The sequence below is a fragment of the Orycteropus afer genome, unplaced genomic scaffold (genome assembly GCF_000298275.1).
Source record: "Orycteropus afer afer isolate SDZICR_OR568_19922 unplaced genomic scaffold, OryAfe1.0 scaffold00199, whole genome shotgun sequence".
Classification (NCBI taxonomy): domain Eukaryota; kingdom Metazoa; phylum Chordata; class Mammalia; order Tubulidentata; family Orycteropodidae; genus Orycteropus; species Orycteropus afer.
The window spans coordinates 2,717,065-2,739,235 of NW_006921786.1; the positions used below are offsets into that span (position 1 = coordinate 2,717,065).

The 22,171-nt window shown below is 41.2% G+C and overlaps 1 protein-coding gene across 1 annotated transcript in view; it reads left to right on the forward strand.

Annotated features, from left to right (window-relative positions):
* The window catches only part of SHISA6 (shisa family member 6), a 530,517-nt gene that overhangs the window by 287,589 nt on the left and 220,757 nt on the right, over window positions 1-22,171 (forward strand). Inside the window, exon 5 of the mRNA XM_007948061.2 lies at window positions 13,855-13,950. Coding sequence (XP_007946252.1) covers window positions 13,855-13,950 — 96 coding nt within the window. The remainder of the gene's footprint in view (window positions 1-13,854; window positions 13,951-22,171) is intronic.

Below are 22,171 nucleotides of genomic sequence, written 5' to 3' on the forward strand. Positions count from 1 at the left end.
GGGTCCAAGATTATCTTCTGTGTCTGTGTTAATTGGTTTCCCTTTTCTTTGTTGAAGAGGGTCTGTGCAATCCTTCTGCCTAGTCCGCCATCTTGCCCCACCTCTCTAACCTGAATGGTTTCTGCTGAGAAATCAGAGCTTTGTTTTATTGGTTGCCTTTTATAGGTAACTTATTGGTTTTTCTTGTGATGCATTCAGGATTCTTCATTTGTCTTTGCTTTTGGTAATTTTGATTAAAAGATGTCTTGGTGATATTCTTTTGTGTTCTGTCCTGTTTGGGGTGCATTGAACTTACTCGATGTATGTCTTCTCATATTTCATCATGTCAGGGAAGTTCTTGTCTAACAGATCTTCAACAATTCTCTTTGTGGTTTTATTAGTTTCTTCCTGTTCTGGAATTCTGATCAAATGTACATTATTCCTCTTGGTGGTGTCCCACATAAATCTTAGGCTTTCTTCATTTTTTAACATCCTTTTTACTGATTGTTCCCTTAACAAAGTAGTATCAAGAGATTTGTCTTTAGTCTCACTAATTCTGTCTTTCATTGCTTAGCTCTACTTCTTTGCCCTTTCTATGTGCTATGTGTTTTTGAAATCTTAGTATTAATCTTCTGGATTTCTACTTGCTGTTTTTGTATGGTTCCTAATTTTTCATTTCTTTTGGCAGTTGTTCTTATATTGTTTTCCTAAACTGTTCTAGACTTTTGTCTGTGTTTTCCTTAATTTTGTCAGTGTTCTCTTTGATCTGTCTCTCAGTCCACTGAACATACCTAAATAGAATTCTTTTGAATTCAGTATCAGGTAATTCCAATGCCACTTCTTCTTCAGGTAGGTTTTCTGGCTCTGTATTCTAGTCCCTTGTTTGTAGTACTTTTTCTTGCTTGTTTGTGGAACTAGGATTGTCATTTGTCTCTGAAACATTGTGATGTTGTTGTATTCATATTTAATTGGTGATTGTATGCTGGTGAGATTTGTCCAGTTTTGTTTGTTTGTTTGTTTTTATTATTAAAAATTCTTTTGGTTTATTTTCTTTTGATATATCTGAGTGAGCAGGGCTGGTGTTCTACTCTGTTCCCTAGTTTGGGTGCAGTTAGGCAGTCACTATCTGTTTCTTGGTGGGTGTGACAGAATATAAGAATGTGTACACAGATCTCTTAGCTTTTTTTTTTTTTTTTGATAGAACAATTGAGGGTGGGTTGGGATGGTATTGGCCACCATCTGTTTTTGATAAGTTGGTGCTGAAGCAGGTGGTGACCCTTACCAATGGGGAAGGGCTGCAGGAGGTGCAGATGTGGTTGGATCATGTAGGCATAGTTGTTGGCACCAGAAAGCTAAAAAGCACACCACCTTGAAAAAATATATATATAATAAAATGAAAATAAGACAACAAAAATCACAAAAAACAAAAACAAAAACCATGAAAATAAAAAGAAAAAATATAAAAAGAATTACAATAGAGAAAAATAATTAAAATATATAGGGAGGAGTAAAAAGAAAAGAGAGTAAGATAAAGAATAATAAAGAAAAATAAGAAAAATGGTAAAAGGAAAAAAAAGGATGGGAAGAATGAAAGAGAAAAAGAAGAAAGGAAAAGTAAAAGAAAGAACTCAGAATAGGAAAAAAGTAAAAACCAGGTAAGGGAAAGAGAAAAAAGGAAAAAGGAAGAAGAGAATTTTCTTTAATGGGGGAGGGGGCACCTGGGCTGTCTTTCTGGCCACAAAGCCGGTGGGGAGCAGGGCATCTGTTCCTGGTACTAGTTCATGTCTACCCAGATGGCATCTGGGGGCAGGGCTCTTGATCCCAGATGAGTTCCTATAGACTCAGAAGATGTATGGGTCAGGACACCTGGACCTGGAAAAAGTTCCTGCTGGCCCAGACACAGTTGGAGCAAGGCACCTGGTTCTAGAAGGAATACCTTCCAACTCAAAAAGCACCCGGGGACAGGGCATCTGTTCTCACAAAAAGTTGCTACTGTGCCAAAAGAAAGATGGGCAGAGGGCTTCTCCCCCCAGAAAAAGTTCCTGCTGTCCCAAAAGGGGGCTTGGTTTAGGCTGTCTGGCCCAAGAAAATGTTCTTGTCAGCTTAAAAGGCAGTTGGCTGCAGTTAGGCAGATCTCAGAACTGGTTCCTATGTATCCAGAAGGCAAATGGGGGTAGGGTGTTGATCCCAGATGAATTCCTGCTGTCCTAAAAGGTGTCTGGGTTAGCGTACCTGGATTTTGGGGGAAAAAAATTCCTGCCAGTCCAAAAGGTGATTGGGAGCAAGGTACCTGGTTCCAGAGGGAGTTCCTGCCACCTCAAAAAGCAGCTCTAAGTGGGGCCTCTGGTCCTAGAGAATATTCCTGCTGTTTCAAAAACAGGGCCCCATTCCCAGAAAAAGTTCCTGCCATCCCAAAAGCTGGCTGGCTACCTGGTATCAGAAGAAGTTCCCACTAGCCCAGAAAGGTGCCTACGAGTAGGGCGCCTACTCCTGGGATCAGTTTCTGCCTGCCCAGAAGGCAACTAGTGGCAGGGAGCCCAGTCTGGTATGAAATTCCTGCTTGTCCAGAAGGTGGGTAGAGATAGAGGATGGCTATTCCTCTATTCACTGAAATGTTGTGGGGTTGCAGTGTAGTAAATTACTTAGTATGGCTTTTCTACCCATAAGTCATTGTAAACTCAGTGGTGGAATGAGCAACTGAGGAGCTCCTGATTGTAAATGTCATCCACCTGGGTTATTTCTGTTGGGCGTGGCACAATACAATGTTGTGGGAGGTTCCCACTCTCTCTCAGGGTGCTTAGAGTTCTGATGCTGTGATTGGCTAGTTTGACCACCCTGCCAGTCTCAAAAGGAGGCCTCATGGAGGCAGAACTCTCTCTGACTGCTGGCTGAGGAAGGACGCACCACTGCTGGGAAAGAGACGCAAGAGACATGCATTGCTGAGAGAGACAGTGAGGGACATGCACTGATGGGAAAGAGACTGTGAGAGACGGTGGGCTGGAGAGAGACTGAGCATTTTTCCTGAACTTGAATTGTAGCCTATGGTGCTTCCCTAATAAACCCCATAATTTGTGAGCTCTGTGTGGCCACTGCAGCAAATTATCAAACCCAGGAGAGAGGTGATTCCTCCTTTGGGAGGAATGGTTGGTGAAAGGGCTGGAGGGAGGCAGCATGTCTGGCCTCGCAGTAATAGGCCTTGTGCTATTGATGGTGATTGTGCCTTCCTCTTGTGGGATTAGAGGAGGTCAGAACATGTGGCCTCCTTGTCCTTTTTGCAGGGGTACAAGGAGAACAAGGGGAATATTGCACCTTTCTGGTCATTAGCCACCAGTGCAGCTGCCTATTTCTGTTCTCGTTAAGCAGAACCGATTTTCAGGTGGCTTGCTGCCTGGATCAGAATGCTGCTTGCAAATATTCTAAATGGCTGCACATTTGTCCTCCTTATTTGCTGTTTTCATCCAATTGCTTTTACTAATTGTTATTTAATCCACTTATTTACCATTCCCTTCAAAGTACAGGATTCCAGGCTTATCTTCTGTATCTATTTCAATTGGTTTCTTATTTCTTTACCATAGAGGGTCTGTGTAGCTTGTCTGCCTATTCCACCATGTTGCCAAGCAAACTCTTAAATAGTGCTAGAAAGTATTTTTCTGAATGTTTTGTGTATATTAATTCATCTCACCATCTAAATAGCCCTATGAAATGGGTACTATCATTATTTCCATTTAGCCTTTGAGGAAGAGGAACAGAAAGAGGTTTCAATCTTGTCATTTAGGTTCCAGAGTTTGTGTTCTTTAACCAGGACACTGTACTGCATTTGTAGAAATGAAAGTGTGCAAATTCTTGACAAGGTTACTCCAGTTTGGACAGGTTTAGTGTTTTATAGAGGACATTGGTGGCTCAGTGGCAGAATTCTTACCTCCCATGCATAACATCTGGATTGGATTCTTGGTCAATGCACTTAATACACGTCTGTCAGTGGAAGCTTGTGTGTTGATATGATGCTGTATGGGTTTCACTGGAGCTTCTAGACTACAATAAACTAGGGAAAAAAGCCTGGTGATCTACTTCTGAAAATCAGCCACTAAAAACCCTATGGGTCACAATAATGTGAAACCAGCATTTTTACATTGTTTATGAGAGCTAACAAGAACAACAAAGTACTTTATGAGGTGAGCATGAGTGTCTTTATATTTTAAATGTTTTATATTATATTACACATTTCATGAGGGTACATCCAGGTATTGGTCCTTTTAATATATAGTTTGATATTTCATTATTTCTTTTGATCTAAAGCCTAAATTATTCCATTGGCTCAGGAAAAAAAAAAGTATTAGCAATGAATTAGTGCTTCTGAATTATCCCTTCTTTCTTCTGGGAGTCTTATGTTAAATAGTATGTAACTCTTAAGAGTTTTCCTCTGTGTTTCTTCTTTTTGCCCATCATTTTTGTCTCTTTCTGTTTTCCTTTTGAATACCCAGTACCTTTCTGTCATTTGACTTTACAAATTTCCTAGTCTGCTGTCTAGGTAAACTGGCCTGATCAGTTCATTTTACTCTTGTGGCTATTGATCTAATTTCACAGGTGCAAAATTTTTGTAAATCTTACAGACATCACCATTGCCTTGTTAATCTCATTCCTTTCTCTTGTTTCTTACGGCAAATTGCTTTTTACAAAACAGATTTCTCTCTAGTTACTTGAAGCCATTTCCTTATCAGAGCTGCCTGCATTGCGCAAGTCCAGGAGCTGTGTCTGGACTTATTAGCCTTAACCTGCCTCTTGTCTGAGGACTGTTGTGACCCCTTGTCCCTGTAACTTCTGACTTTTGTTGAGATTTAAGAAGGGCTTGGAGTTCTGACAGGAGCTGTGGTGGTGCAGTGGTTAATGCATTCAGCTGCTAATCAAAAGTTCAAAAGCCACTCTGTGGACGGAAGATGAAGCAATCTACTTTGTAAAGATTTACAGCCTTTGAAATCCTATGGGGCCAGTTCTACTCTGTCCTACAGGGTTGCTGTGGGTTGGAATCAACTCAATGGCAGTGGGTTTTGGGTTGGAGTTCTGACAGGATGTTGAGACAGCCAGACAGAGAAAAATCTAGAATAAACCTTTGCCACTTGAGAAGCCTTGACAATGGTAACTGAGAAAACAGTGGCAGAAGTAGAGTCATAGAGAGCATTGAGATGCTACAGCAGGCAAAGACAGGCACACTCTGCATCTTAAAGTCACCTGTCTCTGCTCAGGGACTGCGTGTTTACCTTATGGTGATGTTATTCTTTGAATTGTGTCCCCTCCCAAAATATATGTCAACTTGGCTAAGCCATGATTCTAAGTATTGTGTAATTGTCCTACATCTTGCGATGTGATATAATTATCTTATGTATTGTAAATCTTAACCTCTAATACATTAATGAGGCAGGATAAAAGGCAGTATGTTACTGAGGCAGTATATGTTCTATAGGATTAGGTTGTATCTTGAATCAATCTCTTTTGAGATATAAAAGAGATCAAACAGGTGAACAGAAACCAAAGGACCTGATTACCACCAAGAAAGAAGAGCTGGGAGCAGAGAATATCCTTTGGACATGGGGTCACTGTGATGAGAAACCAGTAGACAGGGGAAGATTGATGTCAAGCCACATAGAAATCTTCAAGGAATGCTGGGCCTACAAATATTGAACTTTGACAAGGACATTTTTCCAGAGCCCACAGAGAGAGAAAGACTTCCTCTAGAGCTAGCACCCTGAATTTGGACTGGTTGCTTCCTAAATTTTGAGATTGTCTGATTAGAAAGTAAAGTTGGAAACAAAGAAGAAGCATTGGTAGTTGGAACATATGGCCTTGGTAAAGGAAATGATGCCAGAGATTGCATGATGAAGTTTTGCGTGACCGGTGACTTATTTGTTGCAAATATCTTTTTAAACAACATAAACAATGACTATACACCTGGACTTCACCAGATTGAATACACAGAAATCAAATCAACTGCATTTGTGGGAAGAAATGATAGAGAAGCTCAATATCATCAGTCAGAACAAGGACAAAGGCCAAATTGCTTATATGCAAGTTTAAGCTAAAGCTGAGAAAAATTAAAACATGTCTATGTGAGCTGAAATATAACCTTGAGTATATCTCAGTTGAATTTAGAGACCATCTAAAGAATGTATTTGATGCATTGGACACCAGTGACTGAAGACTAGACAAATTGTGGGATGGTGTAAAAGACATCATACATGAAGAAAGAAAAAGTCACTAAAATGGTAGAAAAGGAAGAGAAGAACAAAATGGATGTCAGAAGAGACTCTGAAACTTGCCCTTGAATGAAAAGTAACTAAAGTGAATGGAAGAAATGATTAAATGAAAGAGCTGAACAGAAGATTTCAAAGGGCAGTTCAAGAAGACAAAGTAAGGTATTATAATGAAATATGCAAAGGCCTGAAATTAGAAAACCAGAAAGGAAGACATGCTTGGCATTTCTCAAGCTGAAAGAGCTGAAGAAAAAATTCAAGCTTCGAGTTGTGATATTGAAGGATTCTATGGGCAAAATATTGAATGATGCCAGAAACATCAAAAGAAGATGGAAGGAATCCACAGAGTCACTGTAACAAAAAGAATTGGTTGATATTCAGTCATTTCAGGAGGTAGCATATGATCAAGAACTGATGATTTGATTGGAGGAAGAATCTAACTTGCACTGAAGGCATTGGCTAAAAAAAAAAAAAGGCAGTAATTGATAGAATACTCACTGAGATGTTTCAACAAACTGAGGTAGCACTGGAGATGCTCACTCATTTTTGCCAAGACAGCTACCTGGCTAACTGACTGGAAGAGATCAATATTTGTGCCCATTCCGAAGAAAGGAGATTCAACAGAATGTGGAAATTATCTAAAAATATTAATATCACATGCAAGTAAAATTTTGCTAAAGATAATTCAAAATGGTTGTAGCAGCATCAACAGGGAACTGCCAGAAGTTCAAACCAGATTCAGAAGAGGACATGGAATGAAGGATATCATTGCTGATATCAGATCGATCTTGGCTGAAAGCAAGTAATACCAGAAAGATATTTACTTGTGTTTTACTGACTATGCAAAGGCCTTTGGCTCTGTGGATCATAACAAATTATGAATAATACTGCAAATAATGAGCATTCCAGGATACTAATTGTGCTTATGAGGAACCTCTACATAAACCAAGAGGCAGTCATGTGAACAGAACAAGGGGATACTGAATGGTTTAAAATCAGGAAAGGTGTGTATTAGGGATGCATATTTTCACCATACTTATTCAATCTGTGGGTTGAGCATATAATCTGAGAAGCTGGACTGTATGAAGAAGAAAGTGGCATCAGGATTGGAAGAAGACTCATTAACAACCTGCGATATCCAGATGACACACCTTGCTTGCTGAAAGTGAAGAAGACTTGAAGAACTTACTGATGAAGATCAAAGACTACAACATTCAGTATGGATTACATCTCAACATAAAGAAAACAAACTGGACCAGTAAGTAATATAACGATAAATGGAGAAAAGATTGAAGTTGTTATAGTTTTCATTTTACTTGTGCAAAAACAGCAAGGAGGCCACATGTTCTGACCTCCTCTAACCCTACAAGAGGAAGACAGGATTACCAGCAGTAACCCAAGGCCTATTCCTGCCAGGCCAGACATGCTGCCTCCCCGCTCCAGCCCTTGCTCCAACTGTTCCTCCCAAAGCACCCACCACCTCTCTCCTGGGTTCAATAATTCACTGCAGTGGCCACACAGAGCTCACAGATTATGGGGTTTATTAGGGAAGCACCCCAGGCTACAATTCAGGTTCAGGAAAAATGCTCAGGCCCTCTCCCAGCCCACCGTCCCTCAGCCAACAGTCTCTCACAGTCTCTTTCCCAGCAGTGCTGGTCCCTCGGTGTCTCACTCAGCAACGTGTGTCTCTTGCGCCTCTTTCCCAGAAGCGCGTGTCTCTTTCCAGGGTGCGTGTCTCTTTCAGCAACATGTCTTCCTTAACCAGCAGTCCAAGAGCATTCTGCTTCTAGGAGGCCTCCTTTTGAGCCTGGCAGGGTGGTCAAATTAGCCAATCATAGCATCAGAACTCTAAGCACCTGAGAGAGAGTGGGCACCTCCCAGAACATTGTATTGTGCCACTCCCAACAGAAATACTCCAGGTGGACACCTTCAGCAATCAGGAGCTCCTCAGTTGCTCTTAGAAAATCCCACCTTGGAGTTTACAAAGACTTAAGCGTAGAAAAGCCACACTAAGTAATTTACTACACCGCAACTTGGATCCACAATAAACACCAGTGGATGCAACAGTCAAGAAATCAAGTAAAGTATTTCATTCAGCAAATCTGCTGCAAACACCTTTTTAAAGTGTTAAAGAGCAAAGATGTCATTTCGAAGATTTAAGGTACACTTGACTCATGCCAGTGTCTTTTCCATCACCTCATATGTATGTGAAAGCTGGACAATGAATAAGCTGGACAGAAGAATTGATGCATTTGAATTGTGGTGTTGAAGAATATTGAATGTACGGTGGACTGCTAGAAAAATGAACAAATCTGTCTTGGAGAAAGTACAGCTGAGTCCTCCTTAGAAGCAAGAATGGCCAGACTTCTTTCGTATTTTGGCCATGTTGTCAGAAGGGACCAGTCCTTGCAGAAGGATATCATGCTTGGTAAAATGGAGGGTCAGTGAAAAAGAAGACCCTCAACAAGATGTATTGACATAGTGGCTGTGATGATGGGCTCTAGCATGGCAACTATTGTGAGGATGGTGGATGACTGAGCAGTGTTTCCTTCTTTTGTATATAGGGTTGATATGAGTCAAAACTGACTCAATGGCACCTAATAACAACAAGCTGTGAGAGACTAAATTTCAGTTTGTTAAAGCCATCCACTTGTGGTATTTCTGTTATAGCAGTCCTAGATAACCAAGAGTGTTGACTTGGTTGTACTCATGTTACTTGACAGGGGCATTTTACAAATCATTGGGCAGCGACTTCAAGTTCTCAGTTACCTTTGCCTAGAGCTCTGCTAGCTATATAGATATTTCTCTGGAGCTACAATTTGGACAAAGTTCTTACTCCCTTGACCTCCTCCTTTGATGACCAGCAGATTGGTAGAAACTCTGAGCAGCACCTGGAGGAATGATGAGGGGATGGTTCCTTGAGTTATAGGTAATACCCATTTGTTATGGATTGAATTGTGTCTCCATAAAATATGTGTTGGACTCTAATCCTCATACTTGTGGATGTAATCTAATTTAATGTAATACAATCATCTTTCATATTGTAATCAACCACTGTAGGGGTAATCCTAAATCTAATCACTTCTGAGTTATAAAAAGAGCAGAATGTGTACACACACACACACACACACATACACATGGGAAAACAGACACCATGTGAGGATCTCCAAAGAATCAAAGAATGCCCAGGGCTACTGGAAAGGAAGAAATTGGCACAGCCGAGACCCTAAAATTTGGACTTTTTCCTTCTAAAACTGTGAGAAAATAAATCCTATATGTTAAAGACCTTTGAAAGCTCCAAATTGGTATAAAAATGTTAACTTTTATTATTATTTAAAAAAGAAGAAGAAGAAGCCTTATGTGCAGAGACTCAAACCTGACTCATAGTGGGTGATAAGTGAACTTTGGTTCCCTTTCAAGCAAGCATAGCTCCAAAGCACTAGATCAATGTTTAGTCCTGAAGGACCTTGTTCTAGCTGACAGATAAGAATGAGTTGTAAGAAGCACAGATACTGTTTTATGTTCCACCTTTCTGAGTATTGATTTGTTTATCAAAAATTTTATTTTTAAGGAGTACAAAAATAAACCAGCCCAAATTTTGCAGAATGTATCCCAAGTTCTGAATAATGAGACCCAAATTTATGAGGTTTCTAAATCTGTGCCTCTTGTTCTTATTCTTCCTTTATTCTTCCGTTATTGTAGGGGATGGAGAAAGTGACTGTGTTACTCAACAAGGGTTCCTGCTATCCTTGGGGCCCCCTCCAGGCCTCTTTCCACCCCACTCCTTTTTCCCCTGATGAAGATGATTTCTCCAAGCACTAGAGTCTGGTTTCTGGAGCAGTGACATGACTTGGGATATGGGTAGAGACTCTTAATTCAGCTCTAATAATTCTATAAAATTATAGATTGTGACCATAATATTTTATGGAAAGAGAAAATCTGCAACTCTGTGTTCCCTGTGGAATCAAGTATTTTACTCCAGAGTACAGGGCCAAGGGAAATAGTGGCAAAATTGTCTTATTTCTGATGCACCAGGATAGCAGTGCTCAACATGTTGTTCCTGGACCCGTAGTATCAGCACCCTCGGGGATGGACTTGTTAGAAATGTAGAATCTTGAGCCCCATCCCAGACTTGCCCACTCTGGAGGTGGGACCCAACAGGCTGTATTTTAACAAATGCTTCTGGTTATTCTGATGTATTTGAGAGCCTTTGGTCTAGGAGAATAAGGAAAGTTCTAGGGAGCCAACTCCACTCTTCAGAGGAAGAATGAGAAGGAGGGGCTAAAGGAGGGTAACTGGCACCTAAGAGGGTCCCAATAAATGTTCATTGATCTCACCTGAATAAACTATACTCGGCTTGTTTCTTGTAGGGCAGAAAAATCAGAAATCCGTTGCGACTGACAGAATTCTGACTCATGGTGACCCTATGTGTGTCACAGTAGGACTGTCCTCCATGAGGTTTTCAGTGGCTGATTTTCCTGATGCAGGTTGCCAGAGCTTTCTTCTAAGATGCCTCTGGGTAGCCTTGAGCTTCCAACCTTTCAGTGAGCAGCCAAAGCTGTATGTCCCAGGGACTTATACTCTGGGGCAGTGGTTCTCATACCTGCTGGTACATTAAAGACCAAAAGAAACCCAAACCCACTGTAATTGAGTCAATTCTGACTCATAGTTCTCCTATTGGGTTTTCAAGGTGGAGAATCTTTACAGAAGTAGATTGCCTCATCTTCCTTCTGTGGAGCAGCTGATGAGTTTGAACTGCCATTCTTCTGATTAACAGTCAAATCCTTAGGCACTGTGCCTAGAAAAATACCCCTGCCAAAGCCTCAACCCTGACCAACTGAATCAGAATCCTTAGAGTCTGGATCTGGGATCTGTATTTTTAAAACCTCCCAGATGATTCTACATGCATGCAGGGTTGAGATCTACTGATTCACAGGGTAGCCTTCAGAGAAAAATTTTTATTTAGGCTCTCTTTGCATTTATCATAAATTTTTCCACAGAAATTTGTTTTGCCTATTTGTATCATAAGGTCCCTGGGTGGCATAAATGGTTTGTTCTTGACTACTAACCTGGAAATAGATGGTTCAAACCCACCCAGTGATGCCACAAAAAAAAAAAAAAAAAAAAAAAAAATTCCTGGCAATCTGCTTCTCTAAAGATTACAGCCAAGAAAACCCTATGGAGCATTTGTACTCTGTTACATTTGGGGTCTTCCTGAGTCAAAATCAACCTAATGCCAACAAGTAAAAACCACATACTTGTTATAGAAGAAAAAAGTTAGAGAATGCAAAAAAGTTGAAAGGAGAGGATAAATAACACTCAACTTGCAATGATCCATAAGTAATTCTGAAGATGTTGGTTTGTTTTCTTTCAATCCTTGTTTTGCATTCCCTGGTTTAAATTTCTTAGTATCGTGATCATATTTAATATACCATTTGTTGGTCCAATCTTAAATGTAACATTGCATCTTAAGTAGCTTCCCACATTATTATAAACTATAAGTACAATTTTTTTAACACACTCTGTGGCAACATGAGAAGATAGATTTTCTCCATTTTCTTATGATGCCTCAGGATGGCATTTAGAAAGTCCTTTATTTCTTTACAATGATTGCATTTCTAGCCTATTGGAAAACCACATTTTGAATGTCAGCAGCTTAACTCTCTTTCTCCTTGAGTTTCTTCTCCCATAGTCTTCACCTGTCCTTCATCTTCCTCACCACCATAACTACAACCCCACCCAGGGATGGATGCTTTAGGCTGATGATGGATAAGGTCTTATTGCAGAAATTGAAAAGGGGAAAGCACATAAATATTTTCCCAATGTTTATAACCACTATTTTACTTATCAGCCTCAGCTGATGTTGTATTTCCTTAAGTCCAGAGTTTGCAGTCCCATAGACTTTGATATGACTCATAAAATATACACATATATAGAACAGCACCATAGATCAAACCCATTTCTGCATGGCTTGAAAAGGCAAGAAGGCAAGCAATGAAGGCAAGAAAGAGAAGGAAGGAAAGAAGCCAAACAAAGGAGAGGATGTTGGGACAAAGAGACATTCTGGGTGTGCCTTGTGTTCAGACAGAAATGCCCAAATCAAGCTGTATGTCCCTTTTCTTGCCCTCTGCTTTTAACATAACTTTCCAATGACTTTCTTCTTTGTTTTCTAGTACTATTGCTGTTAAGTCAAGTCCTTCTATGGTAACCCCATGCATAACACAGAAATGTCTAGTCTTGCACCATCACTATGATCAGCTGTAAATTGGACAGTGTTCCATTGTGATATGTAGGGTTTCATTGGCTGATCTTCAGAGGTACCTGGCCAGCCCTTTCCTCCTAGTTCATCTTAGTCTGGAAGCTCTACTGAAACCTGTGCATTATGGTATCCATGCAAGCTACCACTGACAGACATGTAATGGCTGCACATTACGTGCATTGTTTGGGCCTCAAACCCAGGTCTCATACATGGAAAGTCAAGAATTCTACCATTGAGCTGCCAGTGCCTCATCCCAGTACTATAAAGTCATATGTCATATAATTTCTGTTTGCGTAACATCTGACTACATATATGTCAATGGTCCCAACCCCTGCAAAGCCTAGTATCTTACAAATCTGAAGTACATACAATGGTTTGTAATAAAAAACAGGCACAACTTTGCAACACATATCAAAACATTATTATCACTGTATTATTACATTAAAGATGTTTTTGTATATCTGGAAGTGTTTTTTTAATATTTTTTATGCATAGAATCATACACTATATACTAAGAGAAACATTTGACTAACTGGAATTAGGTACAAATGTACCTAACTGTTCAGACTTACATACCAATTTGACTTAAGGACAGATTTAGGAATGGAACTCATTTGTAATCCGGGTTGTTGTTGTTGTTATGTGCCATCGAGTTGGACCCAACTCATAGCGACCCCTCCTTGGGTTTCTGAGATGGTATCACTACAGAAGTAGATTGTCCAACCTTCCTTCCAAGGAGTAGCTGGTAGTACCTACCTGTATATAATATGGTTGTTTGCATGATGTCCAAATCACATAACATCCTGTTTCACAGGAATTATCATGGACATTAAGTGATACATGATTGTTTGTGATTTAAATACATACATATATATATATATATATCTCCTCAGAAGGAAGATTGGGCAATATACTTCTGAGAGATACTGCCTCGGAAACCCAAGGAGGGGTCAATATGAGTTGAATTGACTCGTGATTTTTTTTTTTGGTTTTTTATATATATATATGTTGTTGTTGTTATTTGCTGTCGAGTTGGTCCCGACTCATAGCGACCCCTCCTTGGGTTTCCAAGGCAGTATCACTATGGAAGTAGATTACCAAACCTTCCTTCCGAGGAGTGGCTGGTGGGTTTGAACTGCCAGCCTTCTGGTTAGCAGTCAAGTGCCTTAGGCACTATGCTACCAGAGCTCCCATATATATATATATAATTTTTTTTTTTCTTTTTCTTTTTATCCTGACTACTTCTATCTTCTGACTTAACTGCTGCTTTGAAAATAAGTGCATCACCATTGCTGGGTGAGACTGAGCTGCGTTTATTTTCCGTGTTGATGTCTTAGACACACCAGATAATTCTGCTCCATTTTCTTGCAGGTCATTATGGGAAGGATGCTTACCGAAGTGGAGGACCTGATCTCCATAACTTCATCTCATCTGGATTTGTCACATTAGGAAGAGGACACACGAAGGGTACAGTGGAAACCATTTTTTACTAAATACAGAGGTTGCCTAGGGAAAACCAGTCTGAAATGTGAAGATGGTGTGGAGGCCAGAGGAGTGTCCAGGACAGGAGTGAGTGGGGTGGTTCAATGGCCTCCTGTCCTGGTGACATGCATTGCTTCTGACAGGAATGACTTTAGAGAGACATAGACTTCAAAGAGACATCCGTGCTGCTCTGTCCATGGTGTGGAGCAGGACCCAGATGCCTGTGGCTCCCTGAGCAGGGGAACCGTGGGCAATGTGGTGGGAAACACTGCCAGTGAATACGGCAGCATTTGCAAAGTGTTTTTTTCCTCCTCTTAACTATGATTTCTTTTCCTTTCTAAAGCAACACTTTATAAACGATGTCAATGTTCTGTACTGTGGGTTTCTAAGTCAGTGTGCACGTTGAGGATTTCATGGACAGCCCGGCACCCAAGTGTATCTATGTAAACATGAGATGATGTACACACTAAGGTAGAGGTTGTGCAGACCTCCAAACAGCAAGGTGAAACCTAACATAGCCTTTCTGCTGAGCTGCTTTATGACCTAGCTGGCAGCTTGCAGAGCATCTGTACAGGGGGTATGGAATCCTCTGAGACTGTGTCTTTTGTTTAAACAGAGTCCTATTAGTGTTGTGAGCATTCTGTCACATCAAGAGTAACTGGATCCCTAACTCCATTGATTACCTTCCAAACACCTGTGTACTATTATAGACTAAATGTGAATTCTGTTGTAGGGATGATATATCCCTGTGTCCCTCTGAAATATATGTCTGTTGTAAGTGTGAGTGAATAAGGAACTTTGCAATATTTTCTTACTTTCCATGCACCTACTTTTTAAATTCCCTATGTGATGTTTGTTCATCCTATAGAGAAAACAAAATCTGTATCTGTGTATGTATTTTCTGTTGTGTCTGTTTGTGTCTAAATAAAGTTTATTGAGGATACAGGTGACATTTGTGGCTACTAAGAGTTACAGAATCAAAATGGGACCAGCTTGGGAAATGGGTTGCATAGTTAACCAGTAGAAGATACAATGTTAGTTATACCCATATCACCCCGAACCTGGGTTGCTGGGCCCCACATTTCCCACTTGGTATTAATTACCTATCTCTGTGAAACAAGTTATGGTAAAACATAACCTTCCTAACAACTGTATACTGTTTTTAAAACAATGGTTAATATTTATTCCTCACAGTTTCTGTGAGTCAGAATTTGGAAGTCACTTGTCTGAATCCTTCTCTCTTGGAGTCTCATCAGGTTGCAGTCAAGGTGTCATCTGGGGCTGCATCATCTGAGAGATTAACTGGGGCTACAGGATCTGTTTCTAAGGTGTTTCACTCACATGGTGCTGGCTGTTGGCAGGAGGCCTCAGTTCTTCCCCATGAAGCTCTCTCCAGGGGCTAATTGAATGTCACAGCATCATGTCTGGTTTTCCTCAGAGGAAGTGATCTGAGAAAGAGAAAGGCATAACCCATAATGCCTCTTATGACCCAGCCTTAGAGTTTATGCTCCATCATTCTACAATATCCTCTTGGTTACCCAGGTCAGCCCTATTCAGTGTGGGAGGGGGCTGCACAAAGGTGTGAATATAAGGATGTGAGCATCATTGGAGGTCATTTTGGAAGCTGCCTATCATACCCTACAACCCATGGAGCAGAGCCACAGATCTGGATTTTCACAGAATATGGCAACTTTTACCAAGTTTTCCCAACTACAATGATTTTCCCCCCCCCTTGCCCCTACCCTTTGTAGGTGGTACAACAAGAAACACCAAACATCAGTAGAACTCCTTATGTGTTCTATAAATATTAGGGCTTTTGGTTCATTCATTCACTCAACAAATACTTAATGAGCCTACTATGTGCTAAGCAGTTTACAGAAATAAGCTAAAATAGTATCTGTCCTTATGAGGGAGGTAGACAGAATTAATCAATCGTTATATGTCAGGTGATGATAAATACGAGGGAAAAACATCTTAACAGGTAAGAAGGCAGAAAGTGCTGAGGCAGGAAGCTGCTCTGGTCAGAGAGTTCTCCTAGTGAGCAGAGACCTGCATCCCAGGTGAAGTGGTAGATCCTTCTTGTTGTGTCAAGAAAACGAAAGAAGGCCAGTGTGACTGAAGCAGGATCAAAAAGGCCAAGAGTAGAAGATCTCCACAGCAGAAAGCAAATTATGCCATTTATCAAATGGTAGCCACCAAACTGCTTTCGAGTCAACTAGGCCTATGTCATAGCAACCTGACATGGCATAAAACATACTCTCTATCCCTGCCTGTCCTTTTGGTCAGTGTCAAATGAGGCATTCAGAAGACCCTGCCCTGCCCATGCTTTGCTATAGCCAGTGCTTTTTATTCCCCATTTTGTTATTCCCCTTATTCTGTAGTGCACCCCACTCTTGTGTGTATGCATTGCCTATCTGTAATTTATCACCTTTATCATCCTTACCAGGCCCTCTTCTCCAGTCCCTCCTCCTTAAAGCCTCTAAAACTTCTTTCTAGGAATGTAGATGATGCACATTTTCCTGTCTAGATTATAACTAAAGTTTCATGAGCAAAGGGACTGATGTTGAGGGTTGGGGACTTTGGAAATGGGGATTTCCTTCTAATATCCAGGACTCTTTTATCCCTAGGCAGCTGAGGCCTCTGCAAACGTTCCAAGCACCTTTCTCCTTTACCTCAGAGAAAACTGAGTTATATTCTGAGTGGTACCAACAAACTCCAAACCAAAACCAAACTCACTGCTGTTGAGTTGGATCCGACTCATAGCAACCCCTCCTTGGATTTCCAAGGCAGTATCACTACAGAAGTAAATTGCTCAATCTTCCTTCTGAGGAGTGGCTGGTGGGTTTGAACTGCCAGCCTTTTGATTAACAGTCAAATGCCTTAGGTACTATGCCACCAGAGCTCCCACAAGCAAACTGTTGTTGTTGTTGTTGTTGTTATTTGCCATCCAGTTGGCCCCGACTCATAGCAACCCCTCCTTGGGTTTCCGAGGCAGTATCACTACGGAAGTAGGAATGCCCAACCTTCCTTCCGAGCAAACTAGCTCCATGCAAATACCTATGGGAAAGGAGCTACTTGAGTCATCTAACTTGGGGCCATTCTCCAACATGTATGTTTAATTCTCTCGCTCTCTCGCTTTCTTTCTTTCTTTTTTTTTTTTTTCTGTAACTCCAATTACTGCCTTTCTAGTCCCTGTCTCTTTATCCCTGTTTGTCCTTCTCTCTGCATTTGCCTTAGGCCTTCTGTTGGCACTTAACCATTGTGTAGCTCCCACTGATTCTCAAGACTAAAAGGATAGCCAACATGTGCTTTAGAAAATAACACCATGGCCCTAATAACCCATATCACTGGATTTAATATGTGTTTCAAATCAGATCTGATGATCCAAGAACCAAATATTGATGGTTCTTCCTCTAAATGGCATTGGGATCCTTCAGTGAGATGTGCGGTTGATACCAATACAGTCCACCTTAGAGCCCCCAGAGGCAACCTGGAAATAGAAGTGTATCATAACCTCAGCAAAAGCTTGTCCAACTTCAGGGAGTTGGGTGTGAGGATACACATAAGTCAGTATGCTTTCCAACAAGATCCATAGGCATGTACGTAAATGAATCCTATCAGATGAAGTCCCAAATAAAAGGATATTATAATCATTATTATTGTGGAGATATATTATGTGTACATATATATGTAACAAAACATTTACCAATTCAATAAAGTATACATGTTAATTAATCCATTGACATTGGTTACATTCTTGTCATGCAGCAGCAGTCACCACTATTCTTTTCTGAATTGTCCCATCACCATTGACATAAACTCAGTGCCCCGTAAGCAATAACTCCTCCTCACCCCACTCCTCTCTGCTTTTGGTAATTGCTAGTAAGCTTTGGTTTCTATATAGTTGCCTTTTTAAGTGAGATCATACAATATTTGTCCTTTTGCCATGGACTTATTTCACTCAGCATGCGTTCAAGGTTCATACATGTTGCAGCATGCATCAGGACTTCATTGCTCTTTGTAACTGAATAATGTTGCATTGTATGGATATGCAACGTTTGTTTATCCATCATCTGTCAAAGGACATTTAGGTGGTTTTCATGTTTTGGCTCTTGTGTATAGTGCTGCAATGAGCATTAGTAAACAGTTTCTGTTTGTATCCCTGCTTTCAGTGATTTGGGGTATATACCTGGCATTGGAATTTTTGGGTCATATGGTAGTTTTATGTTGACCTTTTTGAAAAACTACCAAGCTGTTTTCCACACCAACTGTATCATGTTGCATTTCCACCAGCAATGGATGATTGCTCCAATTGCTCCACATCCTCACCAACATCTATTGTTTTCTGGGTTTTTGATTATAGTAATTCTATAGATTCTTGAATATTGAGGAGGTAAGACAGTTGGAAAGGGGAGATTTCTGACCACACAGCTTTCATATCCACTAAAGCCCCTACTCTATCTTGATTTTGTTAGAAGACCCCACATCTAATTCTGGGTGGTCACTCAGCAACTGATAAAGCCCTTTAATTCCTCCAGTGGTATATAACACTGCTTTAGGCTCCACGGAGGCCAGAATTAGTCCTGATGCCCCCTTTTAAGAACTTTCTAACTGAATGACATGCCCTTAGCATTTCCTCTAATTATTTCCTTTCTTCATTCTTTCTTTTCCTTCTAAGAAGCTATACTCACATGTCTCCTTTTTTTCTAATTTCTTCTTACTATCTCCTGCTTGCTCGTGGTAAGTGGAAGTCAGAGGTAAGAATAATATTGATCAAAGTAACCATATGTTTAGACTAATTTCCCTCTAAATCCTTTCTCTGTTGGTTAGACAAGACCACCTAGAGCCCCAAGCTGGAACCCAGAGCAGTTTAGGAGAGCAGAGGAAACACTACCCACACCCCTCACCCCTGGGCTGCCACAATCAAAATGCAAGATAAAAGTTTCTATTTACTAAGCATTTACTGTGTGCTAGACATGCTATGGTGGTATAGTGCCTAAGGCAATTGACTACTAACCAAAAGGCTGGCGGTTCAAACCCACCAGCCACTCCTTGGAAGGAAGGTAGGGCAATCTAATTCTGTAGTGATACCACCTCAGAAACTCAAGAAGGGGTGGCTATGAGTCAGATCTGACTCCGTGGCAGTGGTTGTGTTGCCTTGGACATGTTTCATCTTTATCCCACAATACTGTGGGAGGGCTGTTATCCCATTTGGTAGCTGAAAAAAACAAAACTCAGAGGAGCTGAGCAACTTGCCCAAGTCAACATCAGACTGCATTGTTTTATTCAAAATCCAGGAGCATGCTCCTAACCACTGGGTGACACTGCCTTCTGAAGACAGTGAGAGGCTGAGGTATTGTATGAGCAATGGTTCAAAAGGCTTAATAACTGGCAGTGGTTGTTAGCTGCCATAGAGTCAGCTGCTAACTCATGGCGTCCCCATGCATAACAGAACAAAGTGCTACTTATTCATGTACCATCATCATGATCAGTTGCAGTTCAGACTGTTGTGATCCACATTATTTTGACTGCCTGAGTCTTGGAAATAGATCACCAAGCTTTTCTTCTTAGCCCATCTTAAGTCTGGTAGCTCTTCTGAAACCTGTTCAACATTATAGCAACATGCAAGCCTCCACTGTCAAATAAGTAGTGGCTGCACATGAGATGCCTTGGCCAGAAACTGAACCCAGGTCTCCCTCATGGAAGATGGTAATGGTAATTCTACCACAGTGCATCATGGGAGGAAGATACAAAGGAGAGTAGTAGCAAGTAAGCAGGAAAAAAAACTGGGGTATGATGGTGTTTTGGAAATCAAGTAGAAGAAAAGAAGTGTTTGAGCAAAGAAAAGTGATCAGCTGTTCTATATTGAAGAGAGGGCCAGTGAGATAAGACTGAGAAGTGATCATTGGATGTCACCTGGAGGTCAGTAGTGAACTTGGTTAGAGCAGTGATAGGGAAACACATATGACTGATGGATGCAAGACAGAATGGATGATGGGATACCTGGGATGTGCTCCTACATAATCTGGGCAAAGGGAGAGTAGTCCTGAGTGAATGTTGAAACTGAGTGATGGTAACAGGAGGGCCCATTATGCTCTCCTCTCTATATTGGTATATGTTTGAAATTTTCCACAACAAAAACTGATAAACTATTTTTTTTCTTAAGAGGATGGGAGAAGAAGTAAGTAGTCTCATGAGACTACAGGTAGAGACAACCCTTTAGAGTTTTACCATGAAGGGGAGTAAAAAAGTAAGATAGTGGCTGGCAGGGGGCATGTTGTAAAGACAGTGTTTAAGATGGGAGAAATTGCAGTATGTTTGCATACTGATAGACATGATCCATATTGAAGAGAAAATTGATTGTACAAGAGAGAAAGGGACAGGCATTTCAGGAGCCATATCCTTGGTAGGTGAGAGTGGATAGGATCTACTACACAGGTTGTGGGGGGCACTGCCCTTAACTAGGAGTGAAGTTCACCCATCATCACAGAATGGAAGTCTGTAGAGTGTATGACCACAGAAGCACACAGGTGGGTGTATGTGATCAGTGGTCAGTGAGATGAGAGGCCATCAGCTGTGAGTGAGGGCTGGGGTAACCAACCATCCTAGTTTGCCCAGGACTATCCAGTTTTAGCACTAAATGTCCAGGATCCTGGGCAAACAGAGTGTGTGAGAAGGCTAGGCTCATCTGGCCCCAGGTATCTTTTGCATCTACTGATATGCAGAACCCAAAAAGTAGAATGAGGATGCTGCTGCCTGGAGCTGGCACCTACTCAGTTCAAGGTCCTCAAAGGTGTTGGGTCTGCTCTGAAACCACCTGGAAGATGAAGACAAAGTTAGGGTGTGGGAAGCTGCTAGCCTCTGGGGACCTTTCTGGACACTGCAGAGAGTGCCCTTGATTTTGCTTAAATGGCACTCCCGGGGACTAGGCTGGATATGGCTCAACCTGCTGCCAGATACCTTACAGGGTCTGAGGCAGAACATATGGTGGAGAGAGGTTAATGTTAAAAAGAGTGGAGGGGAAAATTATAGCAGGTGTTGAGATCAGAGCTGCGAATGGGACCATCCTCATGCTGATTCAGAAGTCTCAGCAAAAATAGGAGTTGCAGAGCTGTCAACCACAGCAGCTTTAACCCATAGATCCCAGGGGGAGCAGCAGTAATGGCCCAGAGAGAAGGGGCTGGGTGGATTCTGTTGGTGAAGCCTATGGCACGTGCTTTATCACTGGCTCCCTGAGGAAGGTATGGTGTCCAAAAAGGGTTATAACCTTTGGAAAGCACACATGTACTAGTCAATGCAGTCTGGGGAAATGGTTTTATAGGAATAAGAGGGTTTTACAGGAAAACCAGAAGCATAGGCCCTTTTGGTCAATGTGATGGGAGGAATAGATTTTGAGCTGGTATAGATAAGGTTCAAAGTCTTTTGGTGAAAACAAGGTCTAAGGGACAACCACAGGTATGAGTAGAGAAGTTAATCAAAGCTGAGGTCAGGTTCCACCTGGACTATGGATATTCCACCTAGCACTTTCTTCCAGGGTCTGGGTTCTCTTCTGTCTTCCCTCACTGTCCTGATCCTCATGGGCCTCAATGGATCATTCTCCTTTCTCCCACCAGCCCATTTGTTGGTTGTTGCCATAGCTGCATGAACACAGGGTTTGAAATTATATCACTGTCTTAGTTTCCTAGTGGTGCTGTAACAGAAATACCACAAGTGGGTAGCTTTAAAGAACAGAAATTTATCTTGTCAGAGTTCAGGAGGCTAGAAGTCCAAATACAGTGTACCAGCTCTAGGGAAATGATCTCTCTCTGTTGACTCTTCAGCTTCTGTAGTGCTGGTGTCCCCCCAGTTCTTTCGAGATCTTTCTATGGCATCTGTTTTCCCAGTACATGCTTGCTTCTGTGTCTGTTCTGCTTCTTTTCATGACTCAGAAGTGATTAGCTTTAGGACACACTTTATGCTGATACAGTGTTTTGGTTCTCTTGTGCTGCTCTAACAGAAAATAACACAAGTGGATGGTGATAACAAACAGGAGTTTATTCTCTTATAATTTAGGAAGATAGAAGTCCAAGTTCAAAGTGCCATCTTTAGGAGCTGGGTGAAGGCCCCTCAACCTTGTGCTTCAGCTCTGCCTTTTGGTCCTGGCCCCCCTGGAGCTGGAGGCTTCTTTTAACTCAGGCAGCTGCTGGTTGCTGAGGCTGACACAAAT